General features: G+C 35.5%; 1 protein-coding gene across 1 annotated transcript in view; it reads left to right on the top strand.

Annotated features, from left to right (window-relative positions):
• Positions 1–19,289, top strand: part of MTNR1A (melatonin receptor 1A) — a 50,097-nt gene extending 30,808 nt beyond the window's left edge. The window contains exon 2 of the mRNA XM_058803888.1: positions 18,421–19,289. Within this exon, the coding sequence (XP_058659871.1) occupies positions 18,421–19,289 (869 nt within the window). The remainder of the gene's footprint in view (positions 1–18,420) is intronic.
• Positions 19,290–21,573: the final 2,284 nt, after the last annotated feature.

The following is a 21,573-nucleotide window of genomic DNA, read 5'->3' as shown; positions in this document are numbered from 1 at the left end:
TTATTTGTGCATATTGTTCAAATGATCTGAAAGCCAGAAATGTGGATATCTTGCATAATGATGGATGAGATGATTTAAAGAACATCCTCAGTCTTCACATACAAAGAGCAGTACAGATGAGAAACAGGCCAGTAGATTATTTATATTCTGTCAGCTTTCTGAAAATGTTCCTACTAAGTGATGTTAAAACTGATTTTTTTTATTAAATAAAAGTTAAAAACTAACCTTGTTAAGGATATGATCATAATTTTTAGTAAGAGTTTCTATTTTTACCGAGATATTACGCTGAAATTATTGAATAGATTTCAATATAATAAAATTGGGGTTATTTAAAAGCCCATCGAATAGTAATGATTGATTTTAGGCCTTGATAAGGACACATTGTCAAATGGATAAGACTTTGAAATTGAGAAACCACTAAATGGATTTATTCTCAGTGCCTGCAACTGTGTATGGTTTCCTCAAAGCTGCTGTGATTATGTTGATTAACTTAAGCAAACATATTTGGACCTGGAAGTTTTCCTCCAATACAATCAGAAGAAAATGCAGAGAAATTACACATAGGAGTCATCACCCTTTGTCTTCCATCTACCAGAAGGTGAACACAAGTCCAGTAGCAGTACTTTTCCTACAGTGATCATTGCAGTTACAATTTCTCTCAAACCCAGAACCCTTTTTAGAGGTGGTAAGATGAATCCATATTAGCACAAACACTGGCCCTTTCCCTTTTTATGTTCTTTTATAGCTGGCCTTTGCCAAAGGAATACAGGGCTATAACTGGAAGATTCATTCAGGCTACTAAATCTAATGTGTATCTTGCATTCATTCTTAAACCCAACACAACAAAGAGCAAAGAAGACAATTCTATTCCCAGAACAGTTAACTTTGCAGGAGAAAATGTCAGATTTGATAGATTTGTTAACTTCAGTGGCTGCAGCAACATTTAATGACACAAAAAGTATTCACCAGTTAGAATAAAAAATTACCTGAAAGATTGAAAGTAGGTTTAATGATAAAGTTTTGATAAAGAACATAAGCATTTTTCTTCATTTTTTCAAATATGTAATGGTTCTGATAGTTTTTTATAGAAATTCTAGTACAACCTCCATGTGACATTGCTATGTGTTTATAATGTCAAGATCACCAGGATAGGGTATTTTTATTATAATTTCTGAAGACTTCCAGTAGCTAGATAAGAAACACATTCAAATCCATTTTAGTTTACACTTGCCACTGGCAAAGGCGCCAATTTTTTATTAACATCATGGCATAAAAACTTCAGGACAAAAAGCTGTCCATCATTTAGTGATGGGGACTGTGATATCCTTTCATGTATCTACAAGACTAAGGAATATGAAATATTTTTCTTCAGAGGCTGTCTTTTCCCATATGCCATCCAACATCAATATAACTTTATGAGAAAAAAAAGCAAAAGTATTGGTCCTCAAGTGATTAAATTATCTTCAAAGGCCTCATTCTTTTTTTTTTTTGCAGCATCCATGCACTGAAAGCAGAGCTTGTCATATTGAGCTATCATGTCCTCCACTATTTGTTCCTCAAACTGCGGGTAGAAGAAGGGGAGAAGAAAATCAAAGAACAGAGAAGGAAGCAGAATAATAAAAATAATAATAGCCAGTATAATTTTGGAAGTGATCCATCAATTTGCTGTCTAAAGAAGTGACATATCTTCAATATCTTCTGCTGGCTCAGGTCAGGCTGGACATGACCACACTGCAGCCATTTTAAGATTACTGGAATTAGCTACAGCCCTGTCCGAATGAAGGCAGCCATTCTTTTGAAAATAGAAATTTTGCTTTTCTGAGCTTTTAGCAAAATCTATAACATAGAAAGTGGTCTCTACTAGGTGCTAGGCTTTTTAAAATTAAACTCTTGATCCAGCCTCATAACCATGAGATTTTTAAAAAATAATTCCTTTGCTCAGAAAATGAAGGTAAGACTCTACAGCAAACACTGATATTATAGTATAGAAAAGCAAAGCATCACTTATCAGCCTAAAAGACACTTAAGAACTTTATTAATGATTTTTTTCTCTGAAACATCTTGCAGACTGAGGGACGTCTCCATAATTAATTTCTCTGGTATGTTGTATGAGAGTTTTCTACACAGAATTTCAGTTTATTTCTATACACAGTATTTAGTCCAGATAGTGAAATATTTCTGCTTTCTGTGAAAAGCATTATTTTCTTTTCTTTAATCTTTGTCAAAAAAACCAAAGCATTGAGATATCTGGTTTCTTACCCTTGAATTTACTTCAAAGGATTATTCATACCCTTATATGAATGAATCTATTGAGGTATTTTATTCATTCTTAAAAACACTTGAGTGCAAAGAAATTAATTCAGTCTTCAGAATTGTTAACTTTACAAGGAAATAGGTTATACCTGATTTTTGAATTTTGGAAACTGAATCATAATGAATTCGTAAATAGAAATCTAAAGAGATACTATGTGAAAATAAAAATCCAATCTACTAAGCCCACATTACACTTTTTTATAATTATGCTGCTTTTTCTGGATACGATTTCTTTAAAAAAATATTTTTATTGCTCCTTGGAATTTTATTCTAGAAAATCATTGCTCTGATATGACTACACTCCAGGGTTTTTTGAGGGAGAGAGTGAAATTACTAAAATAATAAAAAGCAGTATGAGCTGCAACTGGAAGTTTCCATGTGTGTCCCTTGAAGGGCTTGATTGTGTCCAATAATAAGTGTGAATAATATAAAATACAGGATGTATTTATGTTTGGTTTGATAAAATTCTGCTAGATTTCTGTCATTGGCTCATATGGGGGTTTGGATTTCTCATTTCTGTGAAGTTCAATAATCTCAGTGAGCAAGGTTCTGTAGGGAGCACCAAAAGGTCACTATATAATAATGTGTTCTCAGTGAATCATTTTATGTATGAACAATGTGCTTATAAATGATAAAACACTAATGCAATCATTTAATACTATAAACCCTAGTCCCAATACTCTGTATGTGGGCAATTAACTGAAATAGATGTGAGGTTGATTTGTAATTTGAAGCCATGTATACCATGATTTTTGAAACTTATGTCTTGAATGGACTGTAATCAAATTTACATCAACATCTAATTTTTATTATGAGCTAGGGGCAACAGTGATTTCAAGTAATCTTCCCTATTTATAGAAACACAAATCCATGGCAGTCACTACTTTTTTCCACCATATAGCTAAGATTTTTCTAGCCTTGTATAGCCTATATTTGTTCTTTTGGGGCACTTCAGCTTGCTAGATGTCTGCTGGAAATACAGCACAGCAGAGAAGAGGCAATCTAGAAGGTTCCTGGAGAGTGGTAAGTGACCCAGCCAGTGGAGGTGCCCCACCGATGGGCGCTGGGTATGAGCCAGGGAACAGGAGCTGCCCATGTGCCCAGGTGGCCCTGGCCATGGTGTCCTGGCCTGTGTCAGCAGCAGGGTGGCCAGTAGGACCAGGACAGGGATTGTGCCCCTGTACTCAGCACTGGCGAGGCTGCTCCCTGAATCCTGCGTCTGGTTTTAGGCCACACACTGCAAAGAACACATGGAGGGGCTGGAGCCAGTCCAGAGAAGGGCAACAGAGCTGGAGAAGGGCTGAGTTACAAGTCCTACAGGAGAGGCTGAAGGAACTGGGATTGTTCAGTCTGGACAAAAGGAGGCTCAGAGACAACTTCACTGCTCCCTACAAGCACCCAAAAGGAGGTTGTGGTAAAGTGGGGATTGATTTCTTCTGCCAAGTCTCAAGTGAAAGGATGAGAGAAACTGGCCTTAAGCTGTGCAGGGGAGGTTCACATTACATATTAGGAAAAAAAAAAAAACCAAAACAACAAGCCACTGATGGAGGGGTTGGGTGTTGGAAAAAGTTGCCCAGGGAGGTAGTGGGTTCACCATCTCTGGAAATATTCAAGAGACATCAGGATGTGGCGCTTGGGGATACAGTCTAGGGGTTATCATGGTGGTGTTGGGTTGATGATTGGACTAGTTGAATTTGAAGGTTTCTTCCAGCCTTGATGATTCTGTGGTCTGGGTGAGCAAAAATAGGCTAAGATGCACAGGATATTAATTAAAGGACATCGAAGGTATACTTCTGCAGTTTATGGTAAAAATCACAATTGCAATACTAACTAATTGCATGAACATTTGTTCAACAACCATTTTGCTGTTGAGATTTGGTAGAATCCAAGCATGAGAAGATGCATTTCACAGTGCACCTGTTCTGCTCTCATGCTTCACCTGTGGAGAGACTTTCCAAAATGCAGTTCCCTGGGGCAGAAGGGAAGTGGAACAAGTCTCTCCCCATCATGCTACCAAAAGTGCATCCATTACTCTGCCCATCTCCCAAGGCTGTCAAGGTCCTTCTGAAGGGCTGCACGGCACTCTGTGTTGTCAGCCACTCCTCCCAGCTTTGTGTTCACTGAGCTTGTGAGGAGGCATCTGCCTCTTCATCCAAATCACTGATGGATATGCTAAACAATACCTTGGTTTGTTCTTTTGATACTGGTCCTGCTTTTTACATCTCACTTTTATACCACTACTGAAAAACTCACATAATTACTTGCTTATGTGAATAAAGTTGGATGTATTTGTTCCTTTGTTTGACTTAGTGGTTTGGCATAGATTTTTAATTCCTTGCAGACTTGCAAGAGATATTTTCAGGGACTGTCTTTAGAATGAAAAGTTTAACTACTGTTCTTCTCTCCCTTAAGTCTGAGTAAGGGTATTTGTTACCTTTCCCCTCACTCTGCTTGCCACATGTTGTTAGTTAAGGCATATGTGAGTGAGGTTTATCTCCCAGAATAAAGGGGGAATTACTGTCCTCAGAAGCAGCTGAGCAGGGTCAATAAAAGCAAGCACCAGCCAACAGGAAGGCATTGAGAACAAAGCTTGCAGCTACAGCAAGAACTGGGATGGCTGAGAAGAACAGAAAACTCATCAGGCCTAAGAAATTAGAAGAGGTTCACAGGAGACATCAAAGTATGGAACTGACAGAAAACAATTCTGGAAGAAAGGAGATGCCTTAGAAATACAGGGAGAAACTGGTTTGGTTTTATTGTTCTCTTTCTTATGCGGTTTTCTTCACTCGCTATAAGAAGGTTGATTGATCTGTTTTAAAGCTTTGACCAGATCAACATTCTTCCAGAACAAACTTACAGAAAGTAAGCTTGTTAATAAAATATATCTAAAAGTAGTGTTAAGAACTGACAGAGTCCTATTCCAGATGCTGGAATTTATAAACAAAAAAATCCACTTGGACTTTCCTAAAATGTGAAATCAAGTCTATCAGGAAGTGACTATAATGCCAAAAAATTCTACTATTGCCTATCAATGGTTTCAGCTGACACACACAGTTTCAATAAAAGGTTTAGAAGGAGATTTTTTTACCTGTTACCGAAATTATTAACTTCTGATTCATGAGCTGACCAGTTTTACACAACACAAATGAAAGCTGTTATTCAGATCTTTAGGGAAAGCTTTTTGGCTATTAGTTTAAAAAATACATTCATGTGCAAGAGCAGACATTTTTGTGTTCATTTATGGAAATGGCTGAAGTGGTTCTCTGAGGAGCTCAACCTGTCTTTTAAAAATATTGAAGAAATATTTTCTCCTACAAAGCTGAATGCCAATCTTTCTGAAACTAAAGTAAGAAAATCTAGGCAGTTTTAGATGAGGTGTGAAAGGCACTTTCCCCAGCCCCACCTTTTTTTAGCATTGTCACCTGTAGAGCATTTTACAAAGACACTGTTTTAAAAATGAGATGGTTATTCCCTAATAGAACAAAGTAAAGAAATGTGAAGCTACTGTTCAGTGCTGTTTGAAGCTAAAGCTTCCTTACCACCCATTCTTCTTGACAATAAACTTTGAGTCAGGTTTTGTAACACAATATAAGTACATGGCATCTTTGACATACACTAATTGTACAGAACTTCTACTCTTTTGGCATCCTTTCAGCATAGAAATAATTTTTATTAATATTCATTGAGATAGTTATCCCACATTTCCTTGGGTTTCTTATTTTTAGTTTCATAAGTACTAGTGTTGACTTCTGGTTTGCTAAATTTTGTTAAATAATGAATTATGTTGGCACACAGAAAGCTTGCGCCTAAAAAAAGATGAAGAACTGAGCAGTAAGGTTCAGAGGGAGAACTGGAAATGTTTTTACTGAATATTTAAAAGGATACTATCTTTAGCTGTCTATATATAGCTTTTCAGCTTGCTTAAAAGCTTTTTTTTTCTGTAAGATTCTTGCTAACATTTAAACAAAGATAGAAAGGCGTATAAGAGAAAAAAATAGGCATCATAAAAGGAAAGGAGCTCCACAGCTAAGATATTATATACATAACATTATGAGATTAAGTTTATAATGGTGGTATAATTTTCCAGATTTGTTTTGTTTTCACACAGTGAAAGGGTTCACATTTTTACACTGGTGATATTGAACTTAATTTTACAAATTGTGTTTGGTTTCTCAAAGTGCTCAGTTAGGGTATTTCTGAGTCATAACAAAAATCAATGGGTACAAATAATTCGGATGAGATATCATAGCACAGCTTTTAAATGCACCCACACTGAAATTACTGTAATACAAAATCCAATACTTTTGACAGCAAGTGTAGGTTTCAGCAGTTTTGTGTTATTGTGCTGGACAGTCTTGTGCAACATGTTAAGTAACAGCACTGAGTGTTAAGTTCTGAAGACATATGTAGGTACTGCAAGTCAACACCATTTATATATTTCTTTCATATTAGCTAGCGCCATAGGCTCTTAGGTTTTTGACTGCATTCACTGATAAACAAGCAGTTTGGTCTTAAGCAATTAAAGAAAAGTTTCCTTAGAAATTCTACACCACTCTTCATGAAAGTAAAACCCAGAGAAAAGGCAAATTACTAAAACAAGATGGAGTGGAATAACAATGCAATAATGCAATGACCCATTTATTTGCTCACTTACACTGCTTCAACTTGTCAGGAGAGTTAGCTGAATCATTATTTTAGCCTTTTTTTTTTCTTTTCTGAAGCCTACTTCTAAGGATTCAATGGTTTGGCAAATTTATCTGTATGCTGAATTAGATGTCTCTCTGTAAGGGAGAGAACTTCATTTAATACTATTAAGATAAAAGGCACAAATCCAAACCCCATTTTATTTCTAATAAGCATTAAATGTAAATGTCTTGTATTTTTTAATTAAATAATCAAGAGGATATTGAAAAAATTTTGACTTCTATATCAGTAGTTGCTAAAGAGAAGAAAAATCCTTCAAGTTGACCTCACTTATGTAAGGCACAGTGTGGAAATACCTGAAATCTTCTATGATGTCAAAGGGTAATCATACCTCACTCTTTGTCTAACAAGTTTTCTCTAAAATTATTACTACTTGAAAATTATATTCTGTTCTTTATGAAAACTCCCATTATAAGGGAAAAAAACCAAAACCAACCACAAAGAAACAGGCAATAAATGAGGTCTCCTTATTATGATTTCCAGAGATCTGGTCAACCCCGAGCCATATTCTGTAAAAATAGATAATTCAGTTACAATTTAAGTGGAGATATGTTGATTATCTACAAGTATAATAGTGCATCCATTTGCAGAATAACTGGGTGATGTACATGAGCATCAGTACTTCTCAAATAATTGTATACTGTAAAGATATTGACATGAATTTAGGATAGCTTAGTCTTTTTGCCTGCAGTGAAGTCACCATGTCTAATTTAGACCATCTAGAAGAAATACTGAAAAAATTTCATATCTTTGTCTGAAGAATTACAAGAAAGAATACTTAAGACTATTTTTAAAGTTCTGTAAAATCTATAGTCAGGTTGTTCCTGTTGTTTTGTCTATTCTGACAGTTGCTTTTGTAATGAAGAAACTAAATACTGCAAAGATAAGAATGCCAGGGAGCCTTAGAAGAAATGAAAATAATTTATGGTCCTTCAAATGTCACAAGTGTTAAGTATTATCTTAAATTCTTTATAGACTGTTGCTACTAGCAATGAGGATGACATTAGAAAGCTTAGAATTCTTTTCCTTCATAACTATTTTAGTTCTATGACAGATTAAAAGTGAGATATTAAGATAAAAGAAAAAAAAACACAAGGGGATTTAGGTGCACATAAAGTGTATGTTTTCTGCAACTTTTTTGATACAAATTAAAATACAGATTTTACTTAAGATAGTGCAAAATCTTCATTCTTTCTCCTCTAATACAAGATTGCAATTGTACATTTCGTCAGCAATGTATTTTAAAGTACACATCTAGTATAAGCAAACAAACATTGCTTTCCAGTCAATTACACTGTGCAGGAGCTAAAAATTATGATTAATGAATCAGGGCAATAATAAATAAACTACCTTCTTCCTTAATTTCTTATAGATTTCTTATTTTAATATCTAATATTTATTCTTCCTAATTCTTCCTTAATAAATTAATTTCTTATAAATCTACCATATATCTAAATCCATTTTTTTGGATAATACAAGGGGCAGAAATATACCCCTCTAAGCTTTTGATTGATTTAAATTGCCAGGGCTATCATTTCATTGCTGGCTGCAACAATCCGGAGTATCTGCTCTAAGAAAGTTGTCTGCTTTGTTTTGTCAGATTTTGAATTTGCCTGAAACTCAGTGTAGCCAGTTCAAGATGGAATTTGTATTTCTTCCCTCATTTTTACCCCATTGTGGATGGTGCAGAACCCTGCAGCTGGTGTGGGTTCCCATCAAATTACAAAAGGATGTCTTAAATAAAGGTTTCTCCTGGCAGTTTGTGGACATATACAAACAACTGAAAAATTAGTATAGTATAGGTGTCTAGTGGGGCTGGAAGAGTGTCTTTGGTCCAATAGCTGGAGCAAATTTCACAAGGTTTTAAAATCTTTTTACAGAAGAAAAGAACTGCACATCTTGGGGTCTTTACTCTCTTTTAATCCAGAGTTGTTTTCCCATACCCTGTTCCCTTGATTTGTTTGTCTATCATAAAGAGGAAAAGACAAACAGTAGAGATGATGGAAATTAAGATCCTTCACCTTGCTGCCATGTATATGGAAGTTACAGTTATTTGCCTTTTTTCAGTTTCCAGTGGTAATACATTATAGAACAGCAAGAATTCTTGCTACCATCAGTTACTTTCATAAAAAGCCCCACTAATATTGCAATTAAAATATCACTTATTCTGGTGAATTCCCCATAATACTTGATACCATTTCACTTGCTCCACTCTGCTGTGGAACCATTCAACCTGACTTTTGCTGCAGCAAGTGGAGAAAATGAAGAACTGAAAGGAAGGGAGGAAGAATTGAAGTCACCTGGGTCTGTGATACACTCTAAAAATCATCAAACTGATAATCATCTATGTTTTCTTTTCTAAGAAACTTGGGACAACAAAGAGAAAAGGAAAAGAGGGGAAATTGTGGATGAAAAAGGCTTCTGTCAGAAACAAAAATTTTGGGTTGTAAGTCAGTGAGGAGAGAAAAAACATGGTGATGGAAAAAATATGAAAAGGAGGAAAAGGAAGAATTCTGAAATAGAGAAGGGATAGAGGAGGGGAGAGTAACCACACGTGTGTAACTCTATAGAAGTGACTTCTTCTATAATGCTATTTTTGACTTTCTTGGCAGGTGTCTTATCACTGCTGATTTTAAGAGAAAGAACTGGGAAGACTATTTTATAAACTCGTTTTACTAGCTTTGCTGTCTACTGTCTACATTAGCTGAACAATCAGCTATACAGTTATTAGTAATAACTAAAAAGAAAATGGATTATTTTATCCTCTTGAGAATTTTTAAACTTCTTTTTCATCCCATGAAAAATTTTGGACAAATTCAACCACAAAATCCTGCCACATAAAAGTGTGACTTTCAAAGAGATCCAGGAAAGTGATTTTGTGTTTGCAATGTTTTATGCAGTATAGAAGACTTTCCTGTCAGGCTCTCCTGTCAGTTATGTGGTTGCAACTTCACTCCTCTGTTTTCACCAGCTTGTTTTCTCAAAATACATATTAGAATTTGGAAGGGAATAGATTGCATCTTCACATTATCTAGTCCTGACAGATCTGTGAGATTTTGTAAAGACACAAAACATAATTATATTTCATAAGCATCCATCTCTGCCTGTTCCTACGTTCAAACTATATATTAGTTTTATTTATCTGAGCTCTGATATTACTGTGAACAGTATAATTTTTGTCTTTCCGTATATTTCCAGACTCTAGTGCAAATAGAGTTGAGGAGGGGAGAAGTACTCCCACATTGACTCCACTGGGATGCGGTTCAGTTGCGTGATCCTCTGACATCAGCAGCATCGTTATTCTAATCGGTTTCATACAGCTTGCTGAGCCTCAGTGTTCTGTGACATCTGGGCAATACCTTGTTGGAGAACAGGCTGTCCACAGGATTTTTTTTCCTCCCAAATGAATCATAGAAATTAGAGATAGAAAAGATCAAGTCAGAAGTGGTGATATAATTCCCTTCTGTAAAAGTGGATAAGTTATTCAGGCAAATCTATTTGATCTCTGAAATATGGCCATCATGATAGAAGAAGCTGATGTTCAACGGGGATAGATGTTCTGACACACCCACCCAGTGAACTGTAGAAGGAACAGGCCAGGCAGATATCAGAGCCAAAACCAGGGTCACAGAACTTGAGACATTCACCTGTATGTCTGCCTGCCTTGGTTCTAACTTTCATCTGTAAGACAGCAGGACTTGTTGATTCACATCAGTGTCATTACAAGCCTTCGTGATATTTTATGTTAGGTCTTGGCTGGGTGAAAAGGGTCACTTTTATCTTTTACTTCTATGTTTTAAAAGTATAAAACTCTATGACAGTGCCAGTTTAATACAATCTTGTTACCAAAGTAAATAGCTGTGATAAAATTTTAGAAATTTCTGTAAAAGGACAGAAGTCTTGTTCAATTTGCTGCTCCTTCTAAAGCAAAATATCTTGGACATGAACCCATTGTGGAGAATCTCAAAGCAAATTATTTCATACCACTGCATAATATAACAGAAAAATGAGCATATCCTGAGGTGCGCTGTAGCTCTGAGAGCTATCTAAAGTGCTTTTTAAAATGGAAATTCCTAAAAGCTGTTAAAAAAGACCCAGACCCTGACCACTTTTAGATTTAAGTTCAGTTTCACAAGAGATCTTCAGTCAATGCCAACTCCATTTTATTCCTGTGTTAGGTACCTAAATAGGCAATGGTTGTCTCGGTCTTTTCTTTAGTGCTGCTTTCCTCAGGTGCTTTATATTTCATGTCAGGTAAATTCATCCAGTAGATAGTGCTGCCCTTCTTGGCACACCCAGAAATACCTCAGTCCTATCAGTACTGAGGTATTCAATATCCCATGCACCTCCTAAACCTTCCACATTGTCCAAACTAAGGATGCCTCTCATGTGAGAGGTCCAATATAAGAGATATTTTCAAAGCAGCCCTGGCCTGTCATACAAAACTGCCAGAGGCAAGGAACTTCCCCAAGTCTGTAGCACTCATCCAGCATATGGATTCAATTCCCTTCTGTGCCTGAGAGTAAACTCACATCACTTTCCTCTCATGACTGAACCACCAAAAATAGCAACAACAAATATTTTTAGACTGTGAGAAGGAGCGCAGGAGCTTTCTCACTCACATGTGTACCATGGGACTGCAGACAAAGATGGTAGATAATAAAACTACAGAAAACTCTATGTTGTTTGGCATATCTGTAAAAACAGTCATCTCATCTGCATACTCTTTGGCTACAGTCAACTTGGACCTGATACACAGCCATTCCTTTGGTCTGAATACTACATAATTTGTCACTGCCATTTTCTGCCAATTACACTTTCATGCATCTGATTTTCTTGGCCAGAAGATGGCATAGGCATTTCAAATTTAATTGTTGCTGCAGCCTTGCTGGAAGGTTCTGTGTGATAATTAATCTAAATACAGTATAGCATTTTCTTTTCTGAATGCATCAGTAATCTTTCATTTATGCTATGCTGATTATGTAAATTTTTCTTCAACTTTCAGCACAGTAATAAAAACATTACAATATGGATTATTCTGATAGCTCTTTAACAAATCTATTCTTCAATATTTCTCCAATATACTGTTATGTAGTTCTCCAGCTGTCGAGACCTGTAAGACTCAGAATCCTGGATTTCTATAAACTGGAATTAAATGTTGAGGTTACTTAGGTCACTTCAGTATCTGAACTTACCTGACACTAAGTATGTCTACTTTAGTAAGAATATAAATTAGTTTAAACCTCAAATATTTAATACTCTCCCCAGTGCTACCAGGTTACCTGCCCATCATCATTACTTCTGTAGGCAGTGGCAATGTCTTTAATTGTCCTTTTGGTTTCATTAGCATCCCAATGAGATGATAGGTCTGAAATTCCCTTCTCTGAGGTGACAGAAGTGCACATGGAATGAGGTTTGGTGAAAATGACAAAGTAATACAAGGTCTTTTCTCAACTTAAAAGGAAAGAGAGAGGTTTTCTTACATATGCTTAAGGCTACAGGGTTGACTATGGGCTTTAAATCTTTCACATTTCCCTGCATCACCACCTGCAGCATCAGGGTTAACTTGTGAATGAGAAGAAAAACCCACAGGCCCATCACGCTATTCAAATTTAATGTGCACGTGGACTTCTTGATTCAGGACAGGTTTATAAATAGTGCTTTCAGTTTAAAAATAGGCTTTTCAGATCTAGGGGAGTTGATATTATGATCTGTAAAGTGAATGAAGCTCCCAGGAGTAACTAGAGCTTATGTAATATTTATTCCTACATTTTTGCTCAGCTGTTTTGTGCCATTTTGATGCTGAGCTGCAAGGACTGTTGGTTTCTTAGACATTTCAAATCTTTCTTCACTGAAGCTAGGACTGCACACTTGCTTGTCAAGGTAACCTTACTTGACTTTGGGATTTTTCCTAAGAAACCATGGTCATTGTCCCCACTCAAAACTATTTTAATTTACCAATTTATGTTGTGCATGATATCTGTGAAAAACCAAACTGTGCTGCTAGGTGCAACAAATTTCCAGTATTAATTTAATGCTAGAAAGATTATGAACTGATCTTTTTCTTGAAACATTCTGACTGGTTGTTCTCACAGGTAGAGGAAACACTGAGTAGACCTAAGATCTGTTTCTGAATACATGTAAAAGAAAAAATTGTTGTATTTGTATTAGGTACTCACAAAAGCAGCCTTCACCTCTTGATTTTGTAACAGTTTATGATGTTTTGTAAGTGAAATATTGGTGCTAATGGAATAACATTCAGGGCAAAAATGTTCATGGAATATGAAACAAATCTAGCTTTAATACTTGTCATTGGAACACAATTTGTGCATGGAAAATAAGCACAGGCCTGACAAAATACCTCTCTAAGGAAGAAGTTCATCTCTCTGATGCTGTACCCAGTTATGAGATATCACATTTAAGTTTCTGATGCTGCAGGCATTCACTGGTGAGCATCTATCATAGTCTTGTTTTCAGCTAGGAGCACGAGCTCTCAAATTAACATCCTGAGCAAAGGCTAGAATAATCAGAAAAATTTCATAATGCCAAAAAAATCTGTAAGTTATCCTAGAGGAAAATTGGTAGAAGTATTAGAATTATCAGAAACCAGTGCTTAAAAATGTAAATAAATTTTTTGTGCCATTAGATGTGTAAAAAATATGTACATAACAAACTTGTATGATATTTGTATGATATGATACTTTCATGATATTTAAATGCTATTTAATGCCTACAAAACATGATCCAAATTTATAGGAAAGCATCCATTGAATTAAAGCTAGTTATGAAACAATTGGAAATGACTGGCAATAGCTTACAAGTGGTGAAAAGACAGTAAATAAGAATGACATTAATCTGGTCATTAGAAACTAAGTTTGATCTTCTAAAAATTAACAGTGTTCAACCAATTACACTGTCTTCTTTCCTTGAAGATATACTTAGCAAGTAAACATCAGAGGTCTGAGACAATGGCCACTGAAAAAAATCCTTTTATGTGACTTCAATGACTGCTGCACGTACTGTTTAGTCTTACCTAAAATATAAAGCAACTCCAGTTGCCATAAAGATTAAAACCCTCACCTAAAATTGGTCCAACTTGATGAAGCAATAATGGAAATGTGATGGTATGTGTTTCAAAATGCAACTACAGGATGAAAATATGAGGGCTTGTGGAAAGCATTTCTTGTAAGAAGCCAAAGCATTATTTATCCAGGAAAAGCTTTGAAAAAGGTGAATAGAATAGTGACTTGGCAACCAGTATTAAAAGGTATAGAAATAACTTGTGAAAAAAGAAAATGTAGCCATACTGATGTTGCCAGCAATATGAGATCTTTTCTAAAATTCAGTCAGATTTTCTGAGTACCAAATATTCTAGCTGGAATCCCCCTAATGCTTTAAAATACTGTTGCTTTTTTCCATACATAAGAAATTTCCCTTTTTTACAGTAGGTTATTTTCCCCAGACTAAATATTTTAGAAGAGTACTTCACAGCCCTAACACTTGAGGAAAGAGCTCTGTAGACCACATCACCCTCAGTTCTCCTAAAACTGCCAGAAGTGATTTCTGACCTGCTGGCAAAGTGTTCATCCCTCCATTCTAATTCTAGGGCAGGCATTCAGAACTACCCAATCTATGTAACTTTAATCTTTTTCCATTAATATCCTGTTCATATTGAAGTTGCTAGAAATTTCTGGAAGCTTTCTAATTATCATTCAGGACATACTTAGCACTAAATCTAGGGATTAACAACCCACAGATTAATTTGTATATGTTCTGCAAATACAAGTTGCTACTGATACAATGACATCATGTAGTTCTTATTGAGGCTCTTATATTCATTTTGGTATCTTGGCAATCCATAAGCATTTTTTCTTATAATCTGTGAGGGTCAAAATTTTTACACTCAGTTAATGTTGTATTGTGCTCTTGGAAAAATCAAATTTCTTAGGAAAACCCTTGTTTGTTTTGTGTTGCATTAATGCAGCTTTATATTCAGCAGGTAGATCTGATGTTGCTATGTGTTTGCTGAGCAGAAAGGCTTCTTTTTCAGTAAGAGTGGTGAAAATATTTAGTGGAACATTGCTTTAGACAGCATCGAAAAACATAACCTGCTCAAGCTGGTTACCAGTAGATTATCTTTCTTCCCACATACATCCACTGCACAACATTTGCTTAAATTTATTAAAGCTTATTTGGCTTATGTCAAAGTCAAGAAATTCAACCTCTGCCTTCTCAGTTCACCCTGCTGGTGTTAATGCATAATAATATATTCTTTAGGTACACAAATCACATTTTTTCACAGTTACGTGATCTTACTCTCTAAAGAGAATGAATATTTTTTCTTCAAGGAAGAGTTATTCGAGATTTCGATTTTGTGACCTTTTTGAAGGGTTCATTATAGAGCTTCAGGCTTCATTTATAGCATTCTATTCAAACCTAACTCTGAAGATAAAAATTAGCCCTTTCCTATATACATTTTTAGGATGCTCACCTCTAAAATTCCAATTGTGCTACAAACATAAGAGTTTAATTTCACAATATGGTATTATAATATGGGAATTTTATGAATTAGCAATATTTTCCAGTGATTGTGGTACCTAAAGCTAGGATCATGTTTTTTAAATTGTTTATTATTATGAAAGCTCATTATGAAAGCTTATTATTATGAAAGCTCAACTTCATTTCAGATCCACCTTCAGGGTCTGAAACAATGAACCCCAAAATACTCAACAATCATACTAATGCCAATTTTTTTTTACTTAAATTCTCTGTCTTAGCAAAAAAATTTCCATGCTCATAGCAAAAATTTATCTGAACTCAAGCTTTAAAATAACCCTTCCTGAAAGGCAAATTAAAAGTCCTGTCTGCAAACAGGTACCTGGTTTCCAAGCAGTTTCCACCCCCAACACTTTACTCATTCAGCTGATTTGCTAACCATGAGCTGGCAGCTTGCAGCCTGATTTCCAAACTCATGATTTCTTTTTTTTTTCTTCAAGATAGACTACTAGGATATCCTCCTATCCTCATGCTGGCCTCCAATTTTCACATGAAACAGCTTGTGTTTCCAAGATTTTCAGTTTGTCATTCTACAGCAGCCCGCTGAAAAAACCTGGAACAACCATGGTGCATGAGTTCATGGAAGACTGAAATTTGGCTGATTCAGAGACAGAGTGCCTACTCTTCCTAAACTCGTTTTTTTCCAAAGCTAAAACCATTCAGAGAAATGTATACCATCTGTCACCTTTCAATACAGCACTTTTTAAAGGGAAAAAAAACCCTTTAAACTTGTCCTTATCATTTGGCTAAAGTGAGTAAATAATGGCAATGTTAGCAATAGTAATGGTGAGCAGTAGCAGAAGTTTTAGTGGGTGGCAGGGAAAAACGTTTAGGATGGGCAGTCTCCAGCTAAGCAGGAAATTAATAAGAAAATATAAATAAAATTCTTTCAAATGTTACATTTTAATAAGTATCTAGGGTTTATATGTTACCATTTCATCAATCCTGCAATATTCTGGACAGGGGGAAAGAAACCTAGCGGCAGCAGCTTTTCATTTACTTTCCACTTTTTGATTCATCAGATAAACAAAGAGCTCTCAGTTCCATACAGTCTCTTGTTCTTGTATCAGTTGTCACTACGTCAAAGATAAATTCTGAAAGCAGTGCTTTTTTTCCTGTGTCATCTTCTGCTTAAAGAATCTCTGATGTTTGTGCTGAAATGATCTGGAATTCTGCCAAAGGCTTCAGGATAAGCATATTTCAGTCTGGCAGTGAATTCCCAAAGACAAAACAGCTACAGACACCATCACAAGAAAGTTATTTATAAATACAGATACTAAATCAAGAAAAACTAGTGCAGCAGTCTTTTAATGAAGGCCATTTGTTCCAGGTGCCATTAGTATAAATATCAAATGTGGTACTTCGTGCATGTATCAAAATTTAAACACAACAGCGTAGGTAGCATCCAGAGAAAGAGAATTTCTGTTTTTCTCTGACAGCATTATTTGCAGATTGAACATTTCTAACTGGTCATTTAAAGCCTGAGATTAGTAAGAGACTATGCATTTGAAGATATTTGAAATAATATATTTAAAAAGTAGCTTTGAGAATTTTAGCAGCTAAAACACCCTATTGGTCCATAGATACTTTTGCCTTTCCTACTAACCTGCTATTATCTGTTTATATTTTATATGCTGAGAATAAATGCATAGAACAATTCACCAAGCCCATCTTGGATTAGCACTGAAGTTGTACATCATCTGAAACTAATAATATATTTTATTACAGGTTGCAATAGAAGCTTGTATTTCATCTTCCGTGAATAATCTCAGAACTGCAAAGTAGAATATCAAATGTCTATGTACATATGTATTTATTTACCTACAAACACCCATGTAAAGATAAAATTGAAAGCTTTCTGTACTTATGGACATGAATAACTAGGCCTTTACATGTAATAGTTATTTTAAAGAAATGAATAAAAGTGACATCAGTATTTCTTGTGAGCCTCTTCTTAGAAATTAGAATGGTTGGGAGATATTCAGATGGGTTATCATTTAAGCAGCTAAAAAAAGAAAACATAGTTTCTTCTCAAAACATGAATTCAAAATCTGATGGATTCTATTGTCTTTGAAGAATATCATCTCCCTTTGTTTAAAAGTTATTCAGCAGAATGTTCCATTTCTTAATTTTCCAGCTTGGAAGTAGAGAAAAATGGGGCATCAGCACTGTCTGGGAACTGTCTAGGCCACTCCACAACATCTCTTTTTTTACTGAAGAGCATGTCTTTAGGAAAGACAACTGAGTCTGTGTTCAACAAGACTCTTAGAAGTTAGGGTTATTTAAGTACTTGCCAGCAGATTCAAAGAGAATAATGTAAAAGTCATACTAAAGTCATGGAAGCTTGAAATATAAATGGGAGAAAAGAGATTTTAATTTCAAGACTGGACAAGTTAAGGGCTAGTTAACGTAATGAAAGGAAATTAAATAAAGAAGGTAAATTTGAGTTTGGAAATTTATTAGAAATATTATTTTTGCTGATTTTTCAAGCGAGACTATTTAAAACCAAAGTAAGCCTTAAAGTTATGAATATTTCGATTTGATATGAATTCTAAGTCTGTGTGATTGAAAGAATCCAAACAAGTGACATGATAAAAATAATAGGCCATGGTAGATAACCTTAAAGCAGTTTACTTTCAAATTGTTCATCTTTAAGTTAAGCTACATTTTTAAACTAAAAATGAGTCTCTTATTTCTGATATATGACAATGAATTTTGAGCCAGAAAGTAGAAACTAATTACATTTAAAGTGTTCCACTGAGGCTGCTCATTAATGTAACGAGAGCAGAAATGACAGAAGGGAGCAAAAGAAAAACTAATACTTGCCTTTTTATATTTATTTTACAGGAAATGTGTTTGTTGTAAGCCTGGCAGTTGCAGACTTGATAGTAGCTATCTACCCTTATCCACTGGTCCTCACATCTGTGTTTCACAACGGATGGAAACTGGGATACCTACACTGCCAGATTAGTGGCTTCTTGATGGGCCTAAGTGTCATTGGATCAATCTTCAATATTACAGGCATCGCTATCAATCGGTACTGCTATATCTGCCACAGCCTCAAATATGACAAGCTGTACAGCGACAGGAATTCACTGTGCTATATTGTCCTCATTTGGGTCCTAACATTTGTCGCTATCGTGCCCAACCTGTTTGTGGGATCGCTGCAGTACGACCCCAGGATTTACTCCTGTACATTTGCACAGTCTGTGAGCTCAGCATATACTATAGCAGTTGTGTTTTTCCATTTCCTGCTACCCATAGCCGTGGTGACTTTCTGTTACTTGCGAATATGGATCCTCGTTATCCAGGTAAGGCGAAGGGTTAAACCGGATAACAACCCGAGGCTGAAACCACATGACTTCAGAAACTTTGTAACCATGTTTGTGGTATTTGTACTGTTTGCAGTCTGCTGGGCTCCCTTGAACTTTATAGGCATTGCAGTGGCTGTCAACCCAAAAACTGTAATCCCTAGGATTCCAGAGTGGTTGTTTGTGTCTAGTTATTACATGGCATATTTCAACAGCTGCCTTAATGCTATAGTATATGGACTCCTGAACCAGAACTTCAGAAGAGAATACAAGAGAATTATTGTCAGTTTTTGTACAGCAAAAGTTTTTTTCCAGGATAGTTCTAATGATGCAGGAGACAGAATGAGAAGCAAACCTTCTCCACTGATTACAAACAACAATCAAGTGAAGGTGGACTCTGTCTGAAAATGGGAATCTTACTATTATCACTTGACAGCATCCAAAAAAAAGTGTCCCTTTTATTAGACCTCCTGTTAAATGTCATAGTGAAATATACCTTCTACACAGAAAGCACTTTGATCAAATCCCTCGCATGATGTTTGGAAGCTTGTTACAGAGCCTTGACAAATAGACCCTATTATACAATGGTATATCCATTGTATAATGACATAGTGATATCCTTGAAGGAATAAAAAGGTATGAATGACTATTTTTTTTCTTAGATGGAGATAAGCACCTAGAAAGAAATTGAATCAGAAGTATCCATATTGCCTGGTTCAGTAAAACAAATCATAAAACTATTCCTGTCACTTTCCACATGCTCTTTCTGTCCATGTTACAGTCCTGATTCTAAAATCTCTGAAAACTTCTTAAAAAAAAAAAAAGAAATCAGACCTTTATGAAATATATTACAAGATGTGAAGTCAAAAATCAAGGTAACTGAAAATTCATTAGGCTTTTTAAAAAGTACCTCTATCTATATTTCTTTGCCACTAACATGGACACGAATATAATTTTTTGGATATTAAACCTCACCAGCCCTCCTAGAGATGGCATTCTCAATTGACTTTTCAATTTTAAAATAGCTTTTAGCAGGAGAAACAAGCCTGAATGATTATCTGCAAAGCTCCAAGGGCAGGAGGATAAACAGCAAGGAAGGAAAAGAGCCATGATTCATCAGCGCAAGCCATTTCAGCATGAAAAAGAGGTGTAGGAGGGTTGGGAAGAGAAATTTAAATTGCCATTATTTCTGAAGAGACGGTAACTCATGAAATCAGGAAGATACCCAGAGGAGTTTCTGGGGAAACACCTTCTAGAAACATAAGTGAGGAAGAACTGTTTTATCTCACTTGTATACAAGGCAGAAGTTCTAAATCTCTGTGAGAAAAAGATTAATGCGTTTAATAGGAGTGATAGTTGAGTTTGACAGTTTTGTCTGGTTAGTGGTATCTTAAGCCCATGAAACACTGGAAAATAAGACATGTATACAGAATGAGTATTTAACATCTTTCTGAAACTGATCCCCTGAGAATAACTTGAGGCTAGCAGTTATTTTTTAATCTGTCACAGATAAAATTTTCAAATTAATAATTAGGTGTTTACCACAATTATGAACATAGTGTAATAGCCTAGAAATTAGACACCTTTAAATAAATTAGACACCTTTAAATAACAGAAAAGAGAAGATACTACTTATAAAAGTGGTACAAAGAGGAACATGTGATTCTCAGGACTTGCCACAGACAGCAGGGACCTCTTCAGTAAGGGGAAGTACAGTGTGAAGTGAGGAAAAATAGCAAGACAGGCTGTCTCCTGCAACAATGAATCTCTCTTTATAATGAAGTCCTCTGGCAGAGAAAAGTAATTCACAACAATAGGATTCACCTTCAAATTGACCTTAAAAAGAAAGAGTATTTAGTTCCAGAAAGAAACTCCAACTGTCATACCTTTTAATGCTCAATTGTTTATACCTACAGTGATGTCCAAGTACACTTCAGCTTTTCCAAGCCAATTCCAACAATGTCAGTGGGACAAAGAGCTTCTGAATAGTTATCAGACTTTTGTTAATCTATGTTAACATTTTACTTACACTGCTATTTTAAAATATTATTTACTTAACTGGAGATTTTCGTTCAGAAAACAACTGTCATTCTGTCATAGAGCTCCTTAAGCTGCATTTAAACCTAACAGCATTCCATCTTTCTTGGATCATAGATTAGTATACCCTTGGTTTACAAATGAACTAAAGGGAATCAATTCATATTTGCTTCAAAGCCCCACTGACACTTCATCATCTGACCAGTTTCTTACCTTAAAAACAGGTGCCTCATGTCAAGTTATCAATAGAACTAAATAAACAACATTGTAAAACCTTGGATATGAACTGGCAAGTCAATGCATTGCTGAGGTGCTTGACTCATCTTTGTTTACATTTTCCAGTCAGAACCACTGTGTAAATAACCAGCTCTCTTCTATTCTGGTATCATCATATGATATGATACAACATGATTTACAGCATAAAGTATATCACAGCTTTCTTCACTGTGATTTCATCCTTGGAGGATGCTTAGGTCTGTAATTTTATTGCTTTGCGTGTAATGATTTTAGAATAGCAAGGGAGGCATGACCACCTTACAAGTAAATGAGTTTTTAATGCAAGAAAAATACTATTTAAATTCTTACAAAAATTGCCTTATTAAAGCATATTTTCAATGAAAATAATGTCTTATTATATATCTATGAAAGTAGC

This window comes from Ammospiza caudacuta, chromosome 4 (genome assembly GCF_027887145.1).
Source record: "Ammospiza caudacuta isolate bAmmCau1 chromosome 4, bAmmCau1.pri, whole genome shotgun sequence".
NCBI classification, from domain to species: domain Eukaryota; kingdom Metazoa; phylum Chordata; class Aves; order Passeriformes; family Passerellidae; genus Ammospiza; species Ammospiza caudacuta.
This window is presented reverse-complemented; position numbering and strand designations above follow the sequence as displayed.